Source organism: Lates calcarifer, linkage group LG5 (assembly GCF_001640805.2).
Source record: "Lates calcarifer isolate ASB-BC8 linkage group LG5, TLL_Latcal_v3, whole genome shotgun sequence".
Taxonomy (NCBI): Eukaryota; Metazoa; Chordata; class Actinopteri; family Centropomidae; genus Lates; species Lates calcarifer.
The window spans coordinates 18,371,774-18,392,892 of record NC_066837.1 but is presented as its reverse complement, the minus strand read 5'-3'; the positions used below and the strand labels follow the sequence as shown (position 1 = coordinate 18,392,892).

Genomic DNA, 21,119 nt, shown 5'->3' with positions numbered 1-21,119 from the left:
TCCCCAAAAAAAAAAAAAAAAAAAAAAAAAAAATCTTAGATGCATCATATAAAGTATCCTCTTTAAAAGGGTACTTCGCTAATATGGTTATCCCCCTCCTGCCCTGAGTTGTAGGTTTTATGCAGCTCTGTTCTCTGATCACCAGAGCACCATGACAAATTCAGGTATAAATAAGCTCATGGACTTTGAGGCAAATTAATGGAAAAGAGAAAAAGGCAAGTTCAAAAAGGCATATGCATGAGCTGTGTCTGAAATGATGTAAGTCATTATTTAGTGTTTTTGTTTGTAGTAGTAAAAAGCGACAGCAAAAGAGCCTGAGAATTAAAGAAAACCTTACACATTTGAGAGGAAGGTTTGAATGAATGCTGTAGGCCTTGCATCTCTCCAAGTGCACTAACCAATTATCGGCACATCTCAAGGACAAAAGAGACTCTATGCTTGTAGATTCCCTACTTCCTACTCTCTCTTTTACTGTACTGGAGCTGCGGATTGGCTGTTAATCTGTGTCTCTCCACCTCTAACCCCAACTAGCCCTGAGTCAGATCTCCATGGCAACTGAGACATTACCTGCAGTTGGGATGAGATTGTGAAATCTTTTTGCCTTCAGTGATAGCTGATGGTAGATAGTATTGCTGTTGTTTGGGTTTTAAATTGGTAATTACTGTTGGACAAAGACCACATAGAAAATATAGTTTAAGGAAGACTTTAAGGAATATAAAGGCTATGGAAAAAACTATTGAAACACATTGATGCTCAAATCTTTTCATATTTATTGCCTAAAATATTGCTTAAAACTGTAATCTAAGCCTAACTGAGTTAAACCAGTATGTAAAACAAAACAAACATAGGTTAGGCAAGACATAATTAACTAATCAGCATTAAAATAAACAGCCTTGAACTTTCTATATGTCTCTACAGCAGTGACATGATCGGACACAAAGGTGTTGGCCATCCACCTTCACAATGACAGATGCAGCTCTCAGTGATCTAGACCCTCCAGTTAGTAACATAGTGCAGACGGGGCCCTGTCTTTTTTCCCTCTCATACTAATACATCTCAGGTGCCTTTCCAATCTAATTGGCACCAAATTCAGCTTGTCAAGCTGCTCAGTTAGCCCACATTGTGAGGAGTGCACACTCAGCAGAGACGAAGAGATGCAAAAATCCGTATTCAATCAACTCATGTCTGTGGGCTGTTGTGTGAGGGCGAGTAAGTGGTGCAAGGGAAATTTTCTGCTTTGTGCATAAATGAAGGGGAGTCCAAAATTCAAAATAAAGAGATGGCATTCATCAGTGAGCCTTCAAAAAAATCTATTTCAAAGAACCATTATTTGCATATTTGAATAACAACACTCCTGCCCCAACTCCACAGATGCCAACTCAGCACTTTGCTGTACTTCCTTTTCCTCCCCTTTTCTCCCCTATAGGCTAACACATTTTCTCATGAGTCCATCCAACTGCACAGTGACAGCCTTGAGAGTGAGATATGTCTCTAGTTTGTCATAGAAGAAAGTAGATTATATGTGCATGATTCCCTGCCTCCTGCAGGCCACAAGACAACATGATCACATTAACAGAGAAAGAGCACAACAAAAACAGAGATCTACAGAGCTTTTCATCACTAACCTTAGAACTGTTTCATTCAGTTTATACAGATATAAGTTTATTGTATCCCAAGTTGTATCAGTAGAAGTTATTTTTGTCTATATGCTCAGGTTTATTTTCACTCTCATCCACTGTATATAGACAACAGTCCATTTGAGAGTCTCTATGTGCTCAGTTCATGCATCGCCAGTGAATAATGTCCAGCCACCTGACCACAGTTTTGACTGGAAACTACAAACCAGGGTGTATGTTATATACAGTAACACAACTGTGGCCATAATCAGCCCCTCAGTGGCCAATTACAGCTACCCTCTGCTTCCTCCTCGCCAATCACAACTCTCAGTTGTGGCCATGAGACCAATGCATCACAGACTATGTGTACACACACACACACACACCACACCACACACCACACACACCACACACACACACACCATTATGGAGGTGGATGGACCCTCAGCACTTTTTGTTCAGTTTTGTTCCAAGGCTGGTCAGTGTTGCCCAAAGGAAAGTGAAGCTGTTTCCAAATCTGTGTTTGGATGCAACTTCCACTAAGCAGCCTCTTTGGGGCAATTGTTGTCTGTCTGCCTGGTTTTCCATTTGTCTCGGTCGGGCCTGCCTGTCCAGATTGTCAGACCATTTGCCTGTATTTTTATCTCTGTGTCTGGCAACATGTCTGGTTTTGCTCATCTTTCCACCTGTCTGTCCCACCTGTCTTTTTGAACATTGTTGGAGACAGAAACAAAGGGAGTAAGTATAGTATATCTAGAGAAATGAACAGTAATGGGAACAAGTGAGAGAAAACAGTTAGAGAAAGAAACTACTTTGAAACTACACAGGAGTGCTGACTGAGGAACAAATAAAAAAAATCAAGTGGGAGAGAAAGGAATCTGAATCTAAGAGAGTCAGGAGCTTTGAAATTTTTAAGGAATTATACACCCAAAACAATGAAATAGGACACTGTTTATCTGTCAGTATGCCTCTTTACTCCCATCACACCGGCAGACAAAACTTTTACTTGATTCCACAATAAATCAGCATCAGGAACAATGAGATCAACATGAGACATCTGCTTGGAAATACTGCATGACATAAAATTTGAAAAATGCGTTTGTCAATTTGCATCTGAGGGATACTTTGCGTGAAATGTTGCTGACTGTGAGACATTCAGAATGTTATGTAGAATGCAAAGTAATCACTAAGTCTACTTCTTTTCCTGTCTGTTTACTGGCAAATGGTGATTATTGAATTTGCATGATATGGTGTGAAATACACACAACGCCAATATGTGAGAGCACAATCCTTTGGTAAAAATCCCTGGTGTATTTCAGCACTTGTGCTTTTTAGAACACAAATAACTGTGTAGCTGTGGCTTAGTGGTGAGGCAGGAAATAGGGTGACTGAATATGCATTCAAAATACATAGCGTGACAGGACTAAAAACAGGGTATCCTTCTTTAAGTGGCACCTGTTTGACGAATGATTTTGTTATTCATGGTTTAACTGAATGGACCCTTTGCAGTTCTACTTTTTTTGTCTAGGGACCAAAGGAAATAAAAGGTGTGAAAACAAAAAAAGTGGACACATCAACAAAAAAATGAGTGGACGCACTGCATAAACTTTCTCTGTTCCACTTTCCTGCAGTAAACCATGCGGAAAGATTGACATCAGGAGGCAAAGTTGATGTGCTATTTCTCACACCAGTGTTTTTAAAAGGACTGAGTCAGGATCCAAATGCAGTTTGAAGAAAGATTAGACTGTTTCCCCAAGTAATCCAGAGCTAAAAGCTATTTTTTCCCTTCCAAAGCCATTCCATGTGGGCAAAGTGGACAAAATAATTCCTCATGCTGGTATGTTAGATTATGCTGCACAGTCGCCAAAAAGCATCACAGGGTTGTGAGAAAGACCAATTTTAAAGTGTGGGTCCCAAGACGCTACAGTGACACGCACAAAGTAAAAATGATTCTGCCATCCATTTCAAATTTGACAACTGAACTCAGCCTTGCGCATGGCCCTGCTATCTCTAAACTCATTTTTTAAGTGTACAATTCCTCAAGATTTTCCCACTCTCTCCTGCTCCCTGCAGAGGTGTTATATGTCTACAAAATGACTGCCAAAGGCTGGGAGTCAATACAATACTTCTTTTATGATTTGTGAGAGTTGTCCCAAGCAATGCTTAGTGTGAAATGCAGAGTACAGCGGGGTCTCTGTAGACATCATTATATTGATCTATATGCTATACCTGTGTCATTGCAGTGATCAGTGATGGCAGAAAGACAAAGACTATTGGCCCAATCAAGACTGAACAAAGACGTTGCCTGTCTACAGTATGATTCAGCTGTCTTCTCACACTCATACCTATTCATAATTCTGCTGTTCAACATTAGCCATCCATCTTCGGCCTGACAGCCTGTGTGATTTATTCAGTCTCGACCATGAAGTGGATATTGCATAGCCTGGACAGAACAAGCCTGAGGGATCTTTCCCAACACGATGGATTTACATCCATCCACCCGTCTCTGTGTGTGTGTGTGTGTTTGTGTGTGTGTATGTGTTTGTGTGTTGGCTCTACAGCTGTATCCGTCAGCAGAAACATGTAAGCGTGCTGACACAGGGGATAAAAAGACACACCAACGCAGTCACACTGACAGGAAGCTGTGGAGTGCGTCAATATGGGATCAATGCAGCGACAAATATATCAACAGGACCTTAGGGCCTTAATGCCTTATCTTTAGGTTAAGAGGGAGTGGGGTTTAATTAGAGCACAGCACTCTCTTATACATTTTGAATAGAATATGTGGGAGTACAAGAGCACAGTGATAATGAGAGGATTGTAAAAGGCCACTGGTTTGTTGTCACAGCTGTCATTAGGGGTTATTTTGCAGCAGACATTTTGTACCCCTCCTAAATACAACTGTGGCTGGGTGACATTGATGAAAGTAATTTATACAGTAAATAAAACATGGAGATGTTTGAGAGGTTCCACACTTTGGTTCTAGTAATCAAAGTGTTTACTTATAGCCTTGACCCTGCTAATCAATGTCTTTTCAAATCTCTTTTCAAAGCAAACATGTTTCCTTACCTGAATAATCCCTATATTGACATAGTGTAATTGGTCAACTGGAGAAATGTCACTGACTGGCCCCTCTTAATACCATTTCAAACTGAGGTTTAATCTGGTCCTTGATCATCAATTTTAATCTTTTCTCCTACTTCCACATTCTTGGCAGTGCTGATGTTTGTAGCCTTTACTAAAGCAAGTTACATTCACCATATCATCCTGTCTGCAGAGAAACAAAGACTGGTTTGCTGCAAGAAGACACCTTGGGATCAATGACCACAGGGGTTGATTTGATAAATGAGAAAAACCACTCACAAATAAGTCAGGCACTACACTACATCAGCCCTAGTTTTTAGTACATTTAGCACTTTAGTAACTCACCCTTGCAGCTCCTTGACAGACATGGAGATCTTGAGGTTGTGGCCCAGAACATGAAGGGCGGTGAGGATGTCAGCCCACTGGACCATCTCTCCCAGTGGACCCCCCTTTAGCACCTTGGGGCTGAAAACATCTCCAGACTCCTCTGTTAGGAAGCCTACATGGACCAGGATCTGAAGAAAGACAAAGACATATTGTGGCAGAGCGTTGATATAAAAGTCTGTGGAGAAGCTCCACATGAGATCTGTTTGGACTGTAAAAAAGATAATTTTTGTAAAGTAAATATTCTACTAGTGCAGAAGCTTGAGTAAACTTAAAGGATAATTGTGGTTTAGTCCAATTTGAGCCATAATATTATAGTTTTGGCCATCATTTTTACCAGTTATAGAAAATATTTTGCTCACTAAAATGATTGCTGAGATCTGGGAATCATGATCATGAGATCACAGAACAGCGTGTCCAAGTCCAATGTGGCAAAACCATGAAAAGCAACAAACCAACACTTTAGCCAGATTAGCTAAATCACTGGCTGATTAGTATCTAAAGTGAGTGCTACCTAAAATGTCACTAATCATCCGCTCATTGCGCAGCACAAGTGTGCACATACAACTAAGACTGAACCAAGATGGAGGCCTATAAACTTTTACTGTTACCTTAACAAAACCCCAAGTTTTGGTAACTTGGAGGTTTTTATTTAAAAGTTGTATGATTGTCTAATTGCCTGTGCTTGTTGCTGTGTTGCAGAATTCGCAAATCTCAGCAATTAGCTTGTTAAAATACCCAAAATAGCAGTAACTCAGTTTCAAAAGTGTATATTCCCTGTTACTGTAGATAAAAGCCTGAAAATATCTAGTCATTCCTCAGCATGTACCCCAATGTGCATCTATTACATTTACATACTTTACAAGTGACATGTCTTGATGATGCTCATAATGTGTAATGTGTATATTAAAGTTAATTTAATCTGATTCATATTATATTATTTATATACTATATTTATGCGTTCTGAGTAAAGTTAAGCTCCTTGAAAGTTAAGCCTCTGCAGTTCAAACTGTTTTAATGAGTTTGAGGATTAGAATCATTAGAATTTCAGACTCTTCCAAAAGGAAATTATGGAAACTGAAAAGTAATTCTTTGAAATCCTCAATGAATTATCCCCTCATGCACAAATGGAATAGCATGCACACATAGAAATCCATCATTATGGACTGTACAGCTCATCTCATATGCACCGTATGTCTATACAGATAACTGCTGTAAATAATTCCTTGGAACTTGACGGGAAAATGTTTTGTTTTAAAACATCGTATAACACTTGAAGGAATTATCACAGTTAATATGTTGCACTATTGTACAACTTTGCATTTACAGGCTACAGTCCTGTCATGCATGTGCACCTAGCAACTGCATAATTCGTGCAACCCACCGAGAAATGAGCAACACGTTGCTTTTCACAGCGGATTAGACACAGCCATGTCCAAACGTTGCTCTGCTGAGTAATCCTGATTAGCTAACACAGCATGAACACCTCCCGCTGCTTTTGCTGGCAAATGGAGCCTGCAACTTTCACCATGCAACATGCATAATGAGCTTAGGGGCCAACTGTGTGGACTTGGCCAGAAAGTTTTGATGGCAATCGCTTGCCTCGTCTCCCTCTCTCTGCTAGTATGGGCATCCTGTGTCTGTGCCTTCGCAGCTGTGGAGGTAATGATGAAAAGCTTCCGAGAGCCTTTTACAAGTGTGCTGCAGTGCACTCTCTTATTACTTTCTTCCCTTCTCCACCATGTCACATTATCCATCATGCAGTAATGTTTACTGTAGGAGCCAATGCAGACAAACTGCACACAAAAACATACACTGCTCCTACATGTCACATATTTCATAATCCTGGAATATTCATAGTCCTGGAATGACAGAAACAGAGAGAAAATAGCAGTAACCTGCGTGGCCAAGTATTTAATATAGTTAAATTTATATACATGCTGTTGTTGAGAGGTTTTGTTTTATAGCTCAACACATACAGGATGAAGACTAAAGTCGTTCCACTGATGCCCCATAGTTAACATGTACAAAATGTGTGTAAAATGTTGGACAATGGTGTGTACGCAGCGGAGTCAAGCTCCACTGAGACTCCAGCTGGCGTGAAAAATCCCCTGATTTAATAAGCCTGCTCTATTAACTTCTGCTTCATAAAAAAAGATAAGTGAAATTTAATTACAGTTTGGGTGGCAGATGGCAAGAGTGAGAATTCGTGGGACCAATACCATCCACTCTCTTGACTTGGTGGTGGTGGTGGCAAGGGTGTATCACACAAACACTGGCAATCACACAAAAGAAGAGACAGAAGGAGCCGGATTTCACATACTGGCAGCGGCACAGTAACACTGCTAAATAAATATGAGAAATATCACAGAGTGGCAGCAGAGCTGAACAACTGTGGATTGGATTTTAGAAAACTGGCATCCACACACAAATGCAAAGTTAATAGGGAGAGACGTAAGGGTGCTTTGCAAAACCTGGCAACTTGCACCCATGATCTAAACTGCTGAGGAGGGATTTCACTCTCTCCCTAATAGGCAGTATTTATCTCAGTTTGCTAATGTTAACCCTGCCATATGGGAACAAAATTAGAGTGGAGTTCAATGAAACATATCAGAACAACGCTGGAGAAGTAACCTTTTATATCTCAGAGTGGGAATCAATAGCTTGAGCGGAGTGGAAAGAGAAACTAGTGTGGGTGGTTCACACCGTGTGAGGATTACTGGTACATACTCTCACCGCCAACACGATCTCGCATACTTGCTCATGCGCCCGCTTTGAAAATGAATGAGTGGAAAAACCACACAATGGGAAGTGAACAACAGAGGGAGTAACTCTGAAGCTAAAGCTGTACTTCCTCATAAACTCCTCCATCACGGCCAGCGGCCTCCCTCGGGAAACTGATGATGTGTCAGAGTGTGGAGCTTTTTATGTAGTGGACTTTTGGTACTCCGTGTGTGTGTGTGTGTGTGTGTATATATATATATATACATATATATTTATTTTTTCACACTGACATACATCAATGAATTGCAGTCAAACACCCATGTGTGTGTTTGGCGATGTTTGTGTGTGTGCTGATAGACTTTGTAATTTCATTTGCTTTTATTTGTTTGCGTGTATTTTATTTTTCCCACACTGACATACATCAATGAAATCCAGTCAGTGTTTGTGGATGTGTGTGCTCAGTGTGGATGCCCGCACACTCGCCGTGAGCTCTGGGGATTCTCAATGGGATCTAAAGCTGTTCTCTACTGTTAATGTCCCCTGGGGATTGAACACAAAGACCTGCCAAACCCACTGAGACAGACAGAGAGGTGCGATAACAGTGCGCTCATGCTCAAATCTCTCGCTCACCTTAACAACGCCCCGTCTGCTTGCGCATGTGTTCATGTGCCACAAAACATCTTTTCCTGTTCTGAATGTTGTTTCGTGACTATACGACTGGGATAAGCTGTGGAAAAGGAGATCTTTCATGTGCTGATGTTAGAAATGTTTTATGTAATGTGAGTGTGTGTCTGAGTAGAAATCCTTGGAAAGTCCTTGGTGCGTACATGTGAGAGCAGGGAGAGTAGAAGTGGCTCTCAAGGCTGTGGTACCACTCCATTGCTCTGCTCTGCTCCACTCATCACTAACAGGCTAACGACAGAAGAATGCTAATGCTTGTGTCAGCATCTCTAAGCACGTGGTTTTGCATGAATGCATGTGTGTGTGCGTGAGTGACCCTGTTCGCGCATGCACCGTGGCCCTTCTGAAGGTCGCAGCTGTCCGATGGAAGGCCACGGGTGGCGATGCAAGCTGGCACTGCCAGCCATCACAACTCTACCCTTAATTTCACCTTCTCCCTCATCCACCTCTACAGACTACTTTCCCCTCTTTCTTTCTCCTCACGTCTTTCCTCCTTCCCTTGTTGTCATATTCCTCCAACCTGCTTCCTCCCCCTCCTCTTTCCTTCTCACTTTTACTTTTTCTTACCTCCACCCTCTGCCCTACACCCCTCACTTCACCTTCTATATCCCATTAGTCTCCTCCACTGTCTGCACTTCATCAGTCAGAGGTCAATTACCTCCCAAGAGGGCAGACACAAGGAGAAGGGAAATGAACAGTTTGGCATATGCTGACAAACACACTAAATGTGCATGCTCAGTGCACACCAAGTAGGCACAGATGCACACAAAGTCACTTGCAGAGACATTTAAACTAAAACCAGACAGGCTTTGGATGTGCTGTCACGGGTTAACAGGATAAGGTTAGTGTCTTTGAGTCTGTACTTTAGCTGAATATGTCTCATTTGATATGCTGACAAAAGGCAACAGGAATTTGTTTTAAATTATATTTATACACTAAATGTTCCATCAGCTAGGTTGTAATGGATGAGCTGTTTGACCCAGGCTTTTGATTAAGTTTGATAACAACACTGGAAATAAAAGAAGATGAGTTCTCTCAAATGTATACCTGCTTTGAAAGTGAAGTGCAACAAAAGGTTGATTGTATTCTTTCTGAACTTCACAAGCACTGTAGAAATTAGCAGATTAGTCACAAAATAAAAGAGATTTCTGAGAATATTTTACACAGACTTCATCTTCTTCATCACACACTGCAGCTGCAAAATCTCTCAAACGTCTGTCTCTCAAATATATTTGACTGTAGAAAATCTCTTCTGCTCCTCACCTCCTTCAGAATTACATTTCTCAAGTTGCGTGCACTCACACACGCACACACACAACAACACAGACACACACCTCCCCATTTTCTGTCCTTGTGTCTGCCTCTGACAGTTAAAAAGAATCTTCTTTTTCTCTAATTTTCCTCTCCCTCTCGATCCTTCCTCCCTACATACTTGCCTCCATGCTCTGCTAATTTATTCGTTTTCTGAGTAAACATCTACTCCGCTTACAATCAAAGAGAAAGCTAAACAAGGAAACAGAACTGAATCAACAGAGTCCCGTTGGAATTGTAAAGACTGCGCACTCAAGCAGAATGCTTAAGTTTGTCAAAGGCAAAGGTTAGGCGAGTACAGGGCCATAGTCAATTCACATCAGACAGCTTTTTCCGAGGTCAGAGTTAATTAAAATCAAACAGTGTTCCCCTTCTCAATGTTGAAGTGAGTGCTTATTTTAAAGTTTAAATGAATCCTCCTGTGAGGGAGGAAGGTAACAGTCAAAATTGGTAATTTTGACTAGAACAGTCAGAGATTTATTTCTCAAGTTAAATGTATGAGATTCTGCCATTGGCTTTTATTGGAGTGATATCCAATTAGGAGTCAAGCACACACACACACACGTTTTTTTTTTTTTTTTTTTTACTTCTGTTTCTAATTATTGTGATAAACAGCTTTTGACAGCCAAGGCTAACTCTTACAAACACCAGGACATCTGCTGTTGAGATAGCAGCAGAACGTTGTAAGGCATATAGGCTGTTCGAGCAGCCACGGAACCATGATAGAGGATAACAAATCCCCTTAGTGCACTACTAGAAAGGGGAACATCAATCACAGTGACGGAGGACTATTTCCACCCTTGTTAACTTATTTTAGCGAGAGATGGGGGCACAGAGAAACATTTTGGAGAGAAGAAGCAGAATATGTGCTCAATCTGCCTTCTCACATTAACTCATTCATTTATCATTATTTTCCCAATGACAGGATTATGAGTCTACTCCTGGCAGGAGAAGAAATGGAATGGAAGGTAGGAAGGCTTGACAAACTTAGAATGTGGTTTTGTGAAAGGTTACGTGCTGCAAAAAAAGTTTCTAAGACTCCCAAAGTTTTAATCACATAGTGCTTTCGATGACATTTGGAAAAGTAAGCCTCTAAATTAATTTCTAACCAATTTTTAATGAAATTGCCAATATCCACAGGCACCCCGGCCCTCCAGTCTTTGTTGCTTGCTCATCTCAGCTGTGCCTCACAATTCCCCTCCCTCCCTCCATCAGTCCTTTCCTAATCCATATTCTACAGTATCCTTCGCCACTACTATCCATCTCCCTCTTGTCCTTCCTGTATCATCTTATTCTTCTCCGTCTGGGCACTGGCACGTGCTTGGCTTCTTGTTGTAATCCTAATCATTCATTATCATAAATCCTTACCCCCTTTCCCCCTTTCATTTCTTCCCTCACATCCCTTTCTTTCTTTATTCCTTCCCTTCTTTTAGCATGCATGGCTACAAGCAGGAAGTAGCCAAGCTCATACAGTGCAACAAATGAAGTTTAACAATCTAACTGTATGATACTGGAACAAATTTTTATTTTACAGTATGTAGCTTTGAAAACTATTTTTGAATTGATATATAAAGACACACCAATTACGGAGGAAGAATGCACACTGCAGCAATGGATGACAACCTATCATTACCTCCTCTATCATTTTTCTCCTACCAGCTATTATCATTCAAACAGAGAATCTTCAAGAAGCATCTGAAAAAGCCTTTTTGTGCCTAACTACTTGAGTGGAAAACAGTGTTTGCCTTAACTATTATCTTTGAAACGAACTGCTGTCAGCTAACCTTGAATCACACATTCTGCTGTAAGGCTTTTGTAGATCACTTGGAGTCTTGAACATACTTATACTTACAACATTGTATTGCCTGGTAGTGTAAGGTGCACTATGTGCGTTGATGTTTTTCATGGTGTACAGTTCAGCTGTGCATTGTCTTTTCTCAGGTCCACTTACGGTACTTAATCACAGTCTAAATAATAAAGACTTCACCCAGCATCCTCCACCATTTTGTCCTCATCCCTCCCCACTTTCACTCACCTTCTTCTGGTCCCTCCATCGCTGCTCCAGCTTGGCATCCAGGCGGTTGGCGGCCGTTGCCCACTGCTGAGCAAGGCGGCGGATTCGGCGCTTCATGAAGCTGAGGGATTCCTTTCCTGTCCCAACCTGGTCCAGAAGTACAGAGAGGTCTGTGCGGAAAGCAGCCTGGGCAAAGTAAAAGGAGAGATAGAAAGAGGTGAAGATAAAGTGTGAGACGGTGGGTATTAGACAGAAATATGGGTGCTACTCCCACATTGTCGGTAGAAGTGTTGCACAAACATTCATGGTTCCCAGAGGATGAATCCTACTCATTTTGAAGATCCCCTGACTTTTCCTCCTAGCATCACTATGAGGTTGATATTTGTGCTCCTCAAATAGGTGCTGACTTGTTTGATCTGATCCTCACTCTATCAGGTCAACATTTCAATTTGTCCAATACTTCAGTTTCTCTATCTAACTTTTTTGTTTTCTTATCAACAGCCTCACAGAGGTGCTGCCCTGGCTGTAGACTCTGAGTATTGTTTGTTTCTTATTGGTTTGAATGCTAGACTAGACTGCAAAGCATCTGAGAGCAAGTAAGAAAAGATGTGAAAGTGTGTGTCATCTGTAAACATCAGCTGATGTAATCTGCACATGTAAATCTTCTTCTTGTACTGTATGTGATAGTAATTCTGTATTCCCTGTAAGTGCAAGAAAACACTTGCTGGTAGATCTTTAAAAGAATAAACAGTTTTGCAAAATGATGCAATATTTGCCTTGTCAACACTAATATTTTAGAGAAATATTTCAAGAAAAATTGTGTCCCAAGAGAGCCTTGCCTTGCTCGCTTTACTATTTCAAGGCTGGCTTTAGTTTCCCCTGTCAAATAAACAGAAAGAAGTTACAACAACATGCAGTGAATTTTCTAACCAGTGCTATAAAGACTCAAGTTTTTCTCCTTTCAAAACAACCTTGGCTCAGACAAAGATACAACAAGACTGTAATCCACAGTTCAGTAGTTTGGGTCACAGGGTAAGATGGAGATAACAGTCTTCATTTACTTGGACATTCTGCTTTACCTCCACCTTTCACTGCTGCCACAGATAAAGTGTATAAGGCAAAGTGAAACTGTACACACAGAGATAGTGCATGCACCTCACCCCTACACATTCATGTGTTTGGCTTCCCAAACAAACAATGTAAAAGGCTGACCAAGCCTCTGTAACTGGGAACAATATCAGCAACTGTATTCAGAGTGTGTGTAGTTAAGACTTTCCTTATTCCGTTTGGTGAACATCCAAATCCAAAGCACTTTATTATCACTGCACAGACTTGGCCCCAGAGGGCACCTTCAGCTGTACTGTCACCAATGTGAGGAACAAAGTAGTTAATATTAAAATATAGGCCACTTCACTGCCTTGCAATGAAAAGCAGTCGATATTGTTATCAGTAAAAGTAAGGGCGATGAATTTTAGTGTTTCTTTTTAAAGGTAAGCCAGGAGAACTAGGGGAGACTGTCAACTCAAACTCTAAATGCATCCATGTCGAGACAATAAATGTATAAACTGATACTTAGACTATTAACACACTCTATGTTCGTGTGTATTAATGTGTGTGTAAGGAATTAAAGTATTGGACTGCTGCATGACCTCTAAGTCAATGTTGAGAAGAATGGAGGGTGGAAGATAATGATGAGGGAGATCAGGCCTGTTTTAATTGGTAGAGAGTGAATAAGGTCAGATGAAGGTCAATTATTATGTAGTGATGGGGGCAAATTGCTCACACTCCTCTTACTGAACAGTATCCTCAGAGAAAAAAGGCTGCTATCCACCCCGCTTTTGATTGGTACTGCGGACATGTGATTGACAATTTGATGACCACTATTAATTGTTCTTGTCACTTGCCTTTGTTGTTATTAAAGGCTGTCTAAAGTGGAAGATACAAAGGCAACAATTTGGGATAAATAATAGAGTGAGAGAAATATTTTTGATGGTATTTTTATTTTGTAAAAACTGTAATTACAAAACAAACGTCCTATTTGTCAGCTCCAGCAGCCGACTAAAAACAATATTGCTTATCTAAAGTCTTTTCTTCTTCTCTCAGACACTCAGTTTTTATTTTCCTCAAACGTTTAATATTGAAGCAAGCAATTAACATTTAAGGTCACTGACTACTGAATGGATGTTTATTTAAGTGCCAACAGCTTATGGAACTTCACAATGAAGGGTTTATAAGAAGGGCAAGCTTCTACATGCTGGTAACATGTTTTATTCATCTCATGAGATGACACAGCATGCTTTTAATTTGTCCCCAATTAAAACCCTGTACATTTTTCTCACCCTAAATGTATAAAATTCACAGTCATACATGTATATGGCTAACGTGACAGCAATTACATTCTTTCTTGAATATACGGAAACTAAATGAGAAAAATGTGAACAAGGTGAAATGCAGTAAAGGTTGCTCCTAATTATCACCTTCATTCTTTGGCCCTGATTTTACCTTCACAGTATTTCATGAATTTCCAAGGGAACTGCTGCCCTGATTCCCCATTAATTTGTACTGCTGCCATATTTTCCACATAACCTCTACTGAACTGAGCATACTGGGAATATATGAACTAGTAGCCTGTTTGTTTTTTGGCTCTTTTAACTAAACAAACAAGAAAGAATACATCTGCAGCTGGACTGTGTTTATTTTACTGTGTTGTATGCTTAACCCCTTGCTTATGATTTGCGGGTATTAACTAGGTAAAGGCATTAGCTAGGTAGAGTAAAGGTAAAGGCTAATAATGGAGAGACTACTACATTGTCCACTGACAAGTAGGTAGCAAAGTCCTCCGCAGCCCTGACAACAGATTCTAACATTTAAATAAGACTAAAGATGACCTGTATTATCTCCTTTCAAAGTTACAGTCACTGAGTACTGGGTGTGTGTGTGTGTTTTGTCAGTTGACAGTGCAGCATCAAAGCATTATCTGGAGTGTATCAGAACAACTGTGTCAGGCTGAATCCTGTCCATCCTCACAGCTGCAAAAAAATGTCCTCAGTGATTGGCAGCGATCAAAACCAGTTTCAGTGCCATACTAACTGTAAGCTTGATGGAGTGCTAAGTTTAGAACAATGAAAAGAATTTTCCTAGCCTGCAAAGGTTGAAAAAAATAAAAAAAATAGAAGATACTCTCACACATTATATCTGCATTTGTGCTGGTACTCAGCAACATATAAGTTACTAATCACCTTCCCGTCATTTTCCTTTACCAAACACATTCTGAGCAACAGATAATGCTCAGAAGACTCTTCTCTAAAAATCTTCTGTCTAACTGGCAGTCTACACTTATCAGCTGTATTTCTGAATATATCTACGTACACACTAAGATTTATTTTGCTGTTGAAGTCTTTGGTTTTGTGATATTCATATCGTTAATGTTTGTGTGTAATCTCCTCACCTGTCTCTTGGGAGCCTTTGCTTGCTGTGTATGTTGTGTGGGTGGGCTGCTGTGGTTCCTCCAGGCCAGTGGTGGGCAGAACCACTCCACCTCGCTCAGATAGATGAGGAAGGAGCAATCTGAACCATCAACACCATAGAAGGCATAACAAGGGTCTGACGTCCAACGCGCACGCATCCACTGTACACAAAAACACATCCACACATTCACATAAAAAATAGTAAAGTAAGTAAAAAAAAAAAAAAACATTGGGGGGTGGGGTGGGGGGTATTAGACTTTCTCTATTACAGTGGTTCCCATATGGAATACTTGCTGCCATGTCGTGAGAAAATGGTAATAATCATATAACTTTCAATATAACAGTTCACAGGGCAAAAAAAGTTGTGAATCAAAATAAAAAAAACAGAGTGACACTCACATCTACTTTCCCTGGACACTCTGGAAAGCGTGGGTCTCTTGGTACCTCACATTGGCTTGACGTCCCATCTCTCACTGCTGAAAAGACACAGAATGAATGAAAATTTTACGTCCATAAACCATTAATGTCTTTTTTGCGGGCTGGATGCCTTTCAAAAGATGGCCTGCAAATCCACTCCCATTTTCTTTTCATAGCAATAATTGATCAATCGATTGAAATACAAGTTGCGTACCTTTGCTTTACCCACAGTCACTGCTACTTCATTAGTCTGTGGGCTTGCTAGCTTAGCTCACTTAAATCAGTTGGCTTTAATGGGAATATTTATTCTCCAGTGAAGTTAATGATTCCAACAGCAATCAGCCAGTGTAATATTATCTATCAGCTCATTTAACAACATATGGTGCATGTCAAACCCTCTTTAAGATTCAGGTTTTAATCAATTGACTTTCACAAAATAACTGCAGACATGAACTTGTTTGACCCTCAGGCTCACCCCTCAGAACTGCCAGGTTAAAGTATCGCTCACATTAACAGCTTTTCTCCACTCGCCTCTGGACATTTTATGGCAATATTCACTTTCTCCCTTAACATCATCATTTCCAGTGTATGCCATATGTGCTGTCGGCGCCCATAAATCCCAGCGCTTCCCCCTTTGCAACATCATCCCATATCTGCTCTACTGCAGTGCACACTAGTCACTGGGCCTGACAAAGCAGCACAGCCTGTCTCCTGCTACTGCCAAGCGTCCTAGGGTTACACTAGCAAGTACGTCGGCTCACTTAGGCTGCACTCACTGCATTAATTGCTCCACTGACTTAGTTAACTGCCTCTGCTGCTGATGTGAGGAAAAGAAGGGAAGAGAGTGACAGAGAGAGCGAGAGAGAGAAGTGAAATGATATAGTCCGTGAAGGAACCAATGCAGCTTCATTTTCTCATTGTTGTTTGTTTCTGTCTTTCAAACCCCTCCCTTCTCTATTTCTGTCTCTCTCTGGACCAACAAATTTGCCATCTCTCTAGAATCCGTCTGTTTCCATTTGCCTAATGAAAAAGAGACATTTCTCCACATAAGTCTTCCCCGGGGCTCGACTGAAAACACACACACACACACGCTGCCTACAAATATGATTACAATAGCAACCACTGCAGCAACAATTGGAAATGTGGTCAACTAACTAGATAAAAACTTGACTCCTGTCCCTGCAAGACAGAACATAAAAGCCTTGTCAGTGCTGGAGGGGTAGGAAATTCTAATCACGTCCTCTGTCTCTCCCTTTCTCCTGTCGCTCCCTCTTGCACATGCCTGACCATGAGATAAATAAACCGCCACTGAGCCGTATGATAATAAAGTCTGCCGGCAGTGTTTCAATTCATCTGTGATTAGAGGAAGCAGCAGTGTTTTCATTCTGGCGTGTGCCGTCGTCCCTGCAGATGCAGTGGGGGAAAACAAAAGGAGATGTAATGCTCATTTATTCTCATGTAAAGAGTTGGGCAATTACCCTCAAGAGAAAAAAAGTGAGAGGAGAATAAAGAGGAAAGAATGATCATAATGGTGTGTGCATGCTTGTGTCTGTATGTATGTGCGTGCACACAACTGTCGCAAGCTTAAAATTATGCAGGTTTTGATTAAAAATGTGCAAGAGCAAGACAACACAAAACAACAGGGTTGGGCAGTGCCCCGCTGGGTGCTCCACCAATGACTTGATTACTCACATTTATCTCTCTTATTACATTACTTTCTAAAAATAAAATCACATAAAAATAGGTCTACTAACTATATGTTTGTCCTTCCTCACACTACTCAAAGATGTTAATATTTTATGATATTGTGCTGATGTTTTTTCGACCTGATATAATTAAGCATTCTCCCAATATTGTTTTTATGGTTTAATGTATGTGGGTGAGAGGATGTATAACCCAAACGATCACCTGCGTATTTTGGCAAGGCGTCACAAATGATTTGCGTCAGTGGGAATATCAGCTAGATGGCTTCATTTACACAAGTGCATCTCTCTCTTACTGTGCATGTGTGTGTCTGCAGATCTGTTTTGTATTCTTTTCCATTCTCTTGTAAATAACAGCAGCAATTGTTGTTTTGCTCCAATGCAAGCTGACAGCTGTGCATGAATCCAGCTGTGCTTCAAGCTGAACATTACTGGAAAGTTACATGAATTACTGAGTTAATTTCTTTGTTGTTGTTGTTGTTGTTGTTGAAGGGATATTTCTTAGCTTACAGTTACCCCTCTCTGTATACCCTGTCTAATTGGAGAATGGTTAGAACCCAAGACATTAAAAACTTAATCTTATGATCTACATCAGTAATAGTGTACATTAGTACAACCAAGTGATTTTGTCCACTTCTCCATGTACGAATGTATGAAAATATAACACCAATAAGTAACTATTGTCCTAACTGTATTTATTATTTAAGTAGTAATGAGCATTATGTATCATTTTTTGCTATATTGCATCTTTTGCACTTATGCTAACATTAGTTTCTTACACCAGATTTGTGTACTTGTGTAAGCTCTGCAAGTACACAGTACACTGTGCTAAGTAAGCACAGTTTACTGTTTACTGGCGTATTCTTTGTAATACTGTATTCTGCCTGTGTGACACCATATACTTGGCAGACACCCAGTACTGTTTGCACTGTATGGCTTTGATTGTTTTTAAAGTGTATGCTTTTATAAAATATGTTCAATTTTGTGCTCACAGCAGCTCACATGCAAACCAACTTCTTTTTGGGATTAAAATTTAATCAATAAATTCCTGATTGTAAGTCACTAGAGATAAGAGGGTCACATCAGGTTGTTGTGTGGATGTGTGCATGTGTCACATATGGCTTGTATGCATATTTATTATACTTGTAATTTAACTGTGCTGTGTCTTTATTTATATGGTTGTTTGCTAATCTATGTCCAATGATGCACAATATAAAAGTCTATACAGGGTTAATAAATTATGTCAGATGAGAAGCTGTATTATTAGACTGGACATGATTCATATGCTCATGATATCACTTATTTATTTTGTCAATATTTATACCAACTATAGTATGTCTCATGTATACATATTGCAAATAAGAGGGTAAAGGCAAATCACAGTGATGTATATTGATACTGTACCTCTTCCTTGCACCAGGCTGTTCTGAAGTATTTGCTCCACCCTGATGGCCATGTTGGAGACATTCTGGGCTATAGCTTGGATCCTCTCCACCAGGCCGGCTGGTTGAAACCTACACACACACACACACAGGGAGAGAGAGAGAGAGAGAGAGAGAGAGAGAGGAGAGAGAGAGAGGGGAGAGAGAGAGGGGAGAGAGAGAGAGGGAGAGAGAGGGAGAGAGAGAGAGAGAGAGAGGGGAGAGAGAGAGAGAGAGAGAGTGACTAAGAGATAAAGGCATATGAAAGTGACAGGTGTACTCACACTGCTGTCACACAATGTAAACTCAATTCAAAACAAAGTGCCAAGGACAAAAAGCAAACGCCTCTGCATTCAAGTGGAGCATCTCTATCACACCCACGCACACTAACACATACCTGGCATTCAAAATGTCTACCAACAGCTAAACAAAAAAATCTCACACTACCCATTCCTCCTCTCCCAATAGAATCACCTCGTCTTTCAGTCCCTTACTTACTTCACATTCTTTCAAATTCTTTCCCCCTCACTTCAGTCATCGGTTCCCCTCTTCACTTATTCCCCTTTTTACTACTGTCTCATTGTTGTTTCTGCCTTTTTTCTCTTACTCCTCTGCCCAGCCTTTTCTTCTCCGCTTCCCCTCCCTCCTTTTTACATCTCAACAGATGTAGAAGTGTTAGTGGGAGATGCAAATTGGTAGACACTTGGTTGGAGCGTGAAATAGAAAAAGACCTGTGCTGTTAATACCACTTCTTTTGTAGGGTGAGAGACTTCCCATTCACATAATAAGATGTGTGGGAAATGAGAGAGTGTGTGTTTGTTGTGTGTAAGTACTTCAGTTTGCATCTCCGTGTGTGTGCTCATTGTAGTTCTGCATATTTCCAAAGCATCAGAGTGCATGGCTGCACATCATGCATAGCAGAGCCTCCAAACCCACACATGCTCATACTACTGTGCCCATTATGTCCATTTAAATGACTTGAGTGTGTGTGTGTGTGCATGCGTGCACTTGTGTGTGCATGTGCCTTCCTGTCTCTCCATACTGTCTAATCAGCAGATTGTATTAACCCTCATTAAACCCAGAGGCTTAAATGCAGCATAATAACACATCATTGCAGATGATAATCAGAATTATTGATTGTGTGTGTGTGTGTGTGTGTGTGTGTGTGTATACAAGATGGAATGCAAGGCTGCTTAACTATCTCCAATAATCTCCAACAGCAGCTGCATGAATATGAGCCAAAAAAAAATCATGGGACCAAGGGAATATGTGTAGAAAGTGCATTTGTTGCTTTACAAAGTGTAAACAAAAAACTAGACAGCTATCAAAGTCACAAGCAGTCTCCATGCTCCATTAACAACTTTGTAAGTGTCACTTGTAAGCATCACTAAGTGTGTTTGATTTCTCTTTAATATATTCACTACAACAGAGAAGCCATTGTTCCCTGGTGCATGTTTATTTCAGGTGTAACAGCTCTTTACAAAAAGTGAAACTGTGCTGAAATGTGAAATTATGATGTGATGTACAGTATTTTTGTTGCACAGGGTAAAGTGCGGTATCACCTTATGTTAGTCTATACTGGGGGTTCGTAAAATCTAACTCATCAAAATCTTAAGGGACACACACAATGAGTTGCTGCTACTTTCTGTTCCCATAAGAATAATTGGTTCTTTAAAAATCACCCCATATAATATCAAGTAGCTTATGTATTGGTAGCTTAAAATAATATTGTAATGTAAAGATACATCTGTGCAAGCTGGAAACAATAGGATATTGACAGACTGGTGAAACGGAGAGCTTCGCCATCAAGCTCAGCTCCCTCTTAAACAGTGTCTGCTTTAGTGCTGCTGCGATATCAGCAGCGTCGACAACAAGGCCTAAAGATACTTGAACTCCTTCACCTGACCCTCTCCCAGTCTGAAGGGGGCAATCTACTTTTGTCTGGCAGAGTGCCATGACCTCAGACTTCAAACCATGTTTTCTGCAACTGACCTGAACATATGAGGATGTGATCGTAACTACTAACGTGTGGGATAATTTCACGGTTCTTTCAGGACTATGTGTTGAAAGAGCAGACCTTAATGTTATTGACTGTCAGTGTGGTTATTAAGCCACAAATGTCTTTTCTCTCACCTGCTAACAGATACCCAAGGAGACAAAAACTCCACTATGTAAATAAACCTTTCCAAACATGCATGGTGTGAAAGCACAATGAAACAGAGTCATCTCAATAAAAGCAAATGACAAAACCAATTATAATTTCACTCCTCTGTTCTGTGCGAGCGAGGCAAATACAG

The 21,119-nt window shown here is 40.5% G+C and overlaps 1 protein-coding gene across 1 annotated transcript in view; it reads right to left on the bottom strand.

Annotated features, from left to right (window-relative positions):
- LOC108875950 (alpha-1,6-mannosylglycoprotein 6-beta-N-acetylglucosaminyltransferase B) overlaps positions 1-21,119 on the bottom strand; it is a 102,303-nt gene that overhangs the window by 41,642 nt on the left and 39,542 nt on the right. Inside the window, exons 4-8 of the mRNA XM_018665181.2 lie at positions 18,806-18,915; positions 15,681-15,757; positions 15,263-15,442; positions 11,836-12,000; positions 5,046-5,215 (exon numbers count right to left, since the gene is read on the bottom strand). Of these exons, the coding sequence (XP_018520697.1) occupies positions 5,046-5,215; positions 11,836-12,000; positions 15,263-15,442; positions 15,681-15,757; positions 18,806-18,915 (702 nt within the window). The remainder of the gene's footprint in view (positions 1-5,045; positions 5,216-11,835; positions 12,001-15,262; positions 15,443-15,680; positions 15,758-18,805; positions 18,916-21,119) is intronic.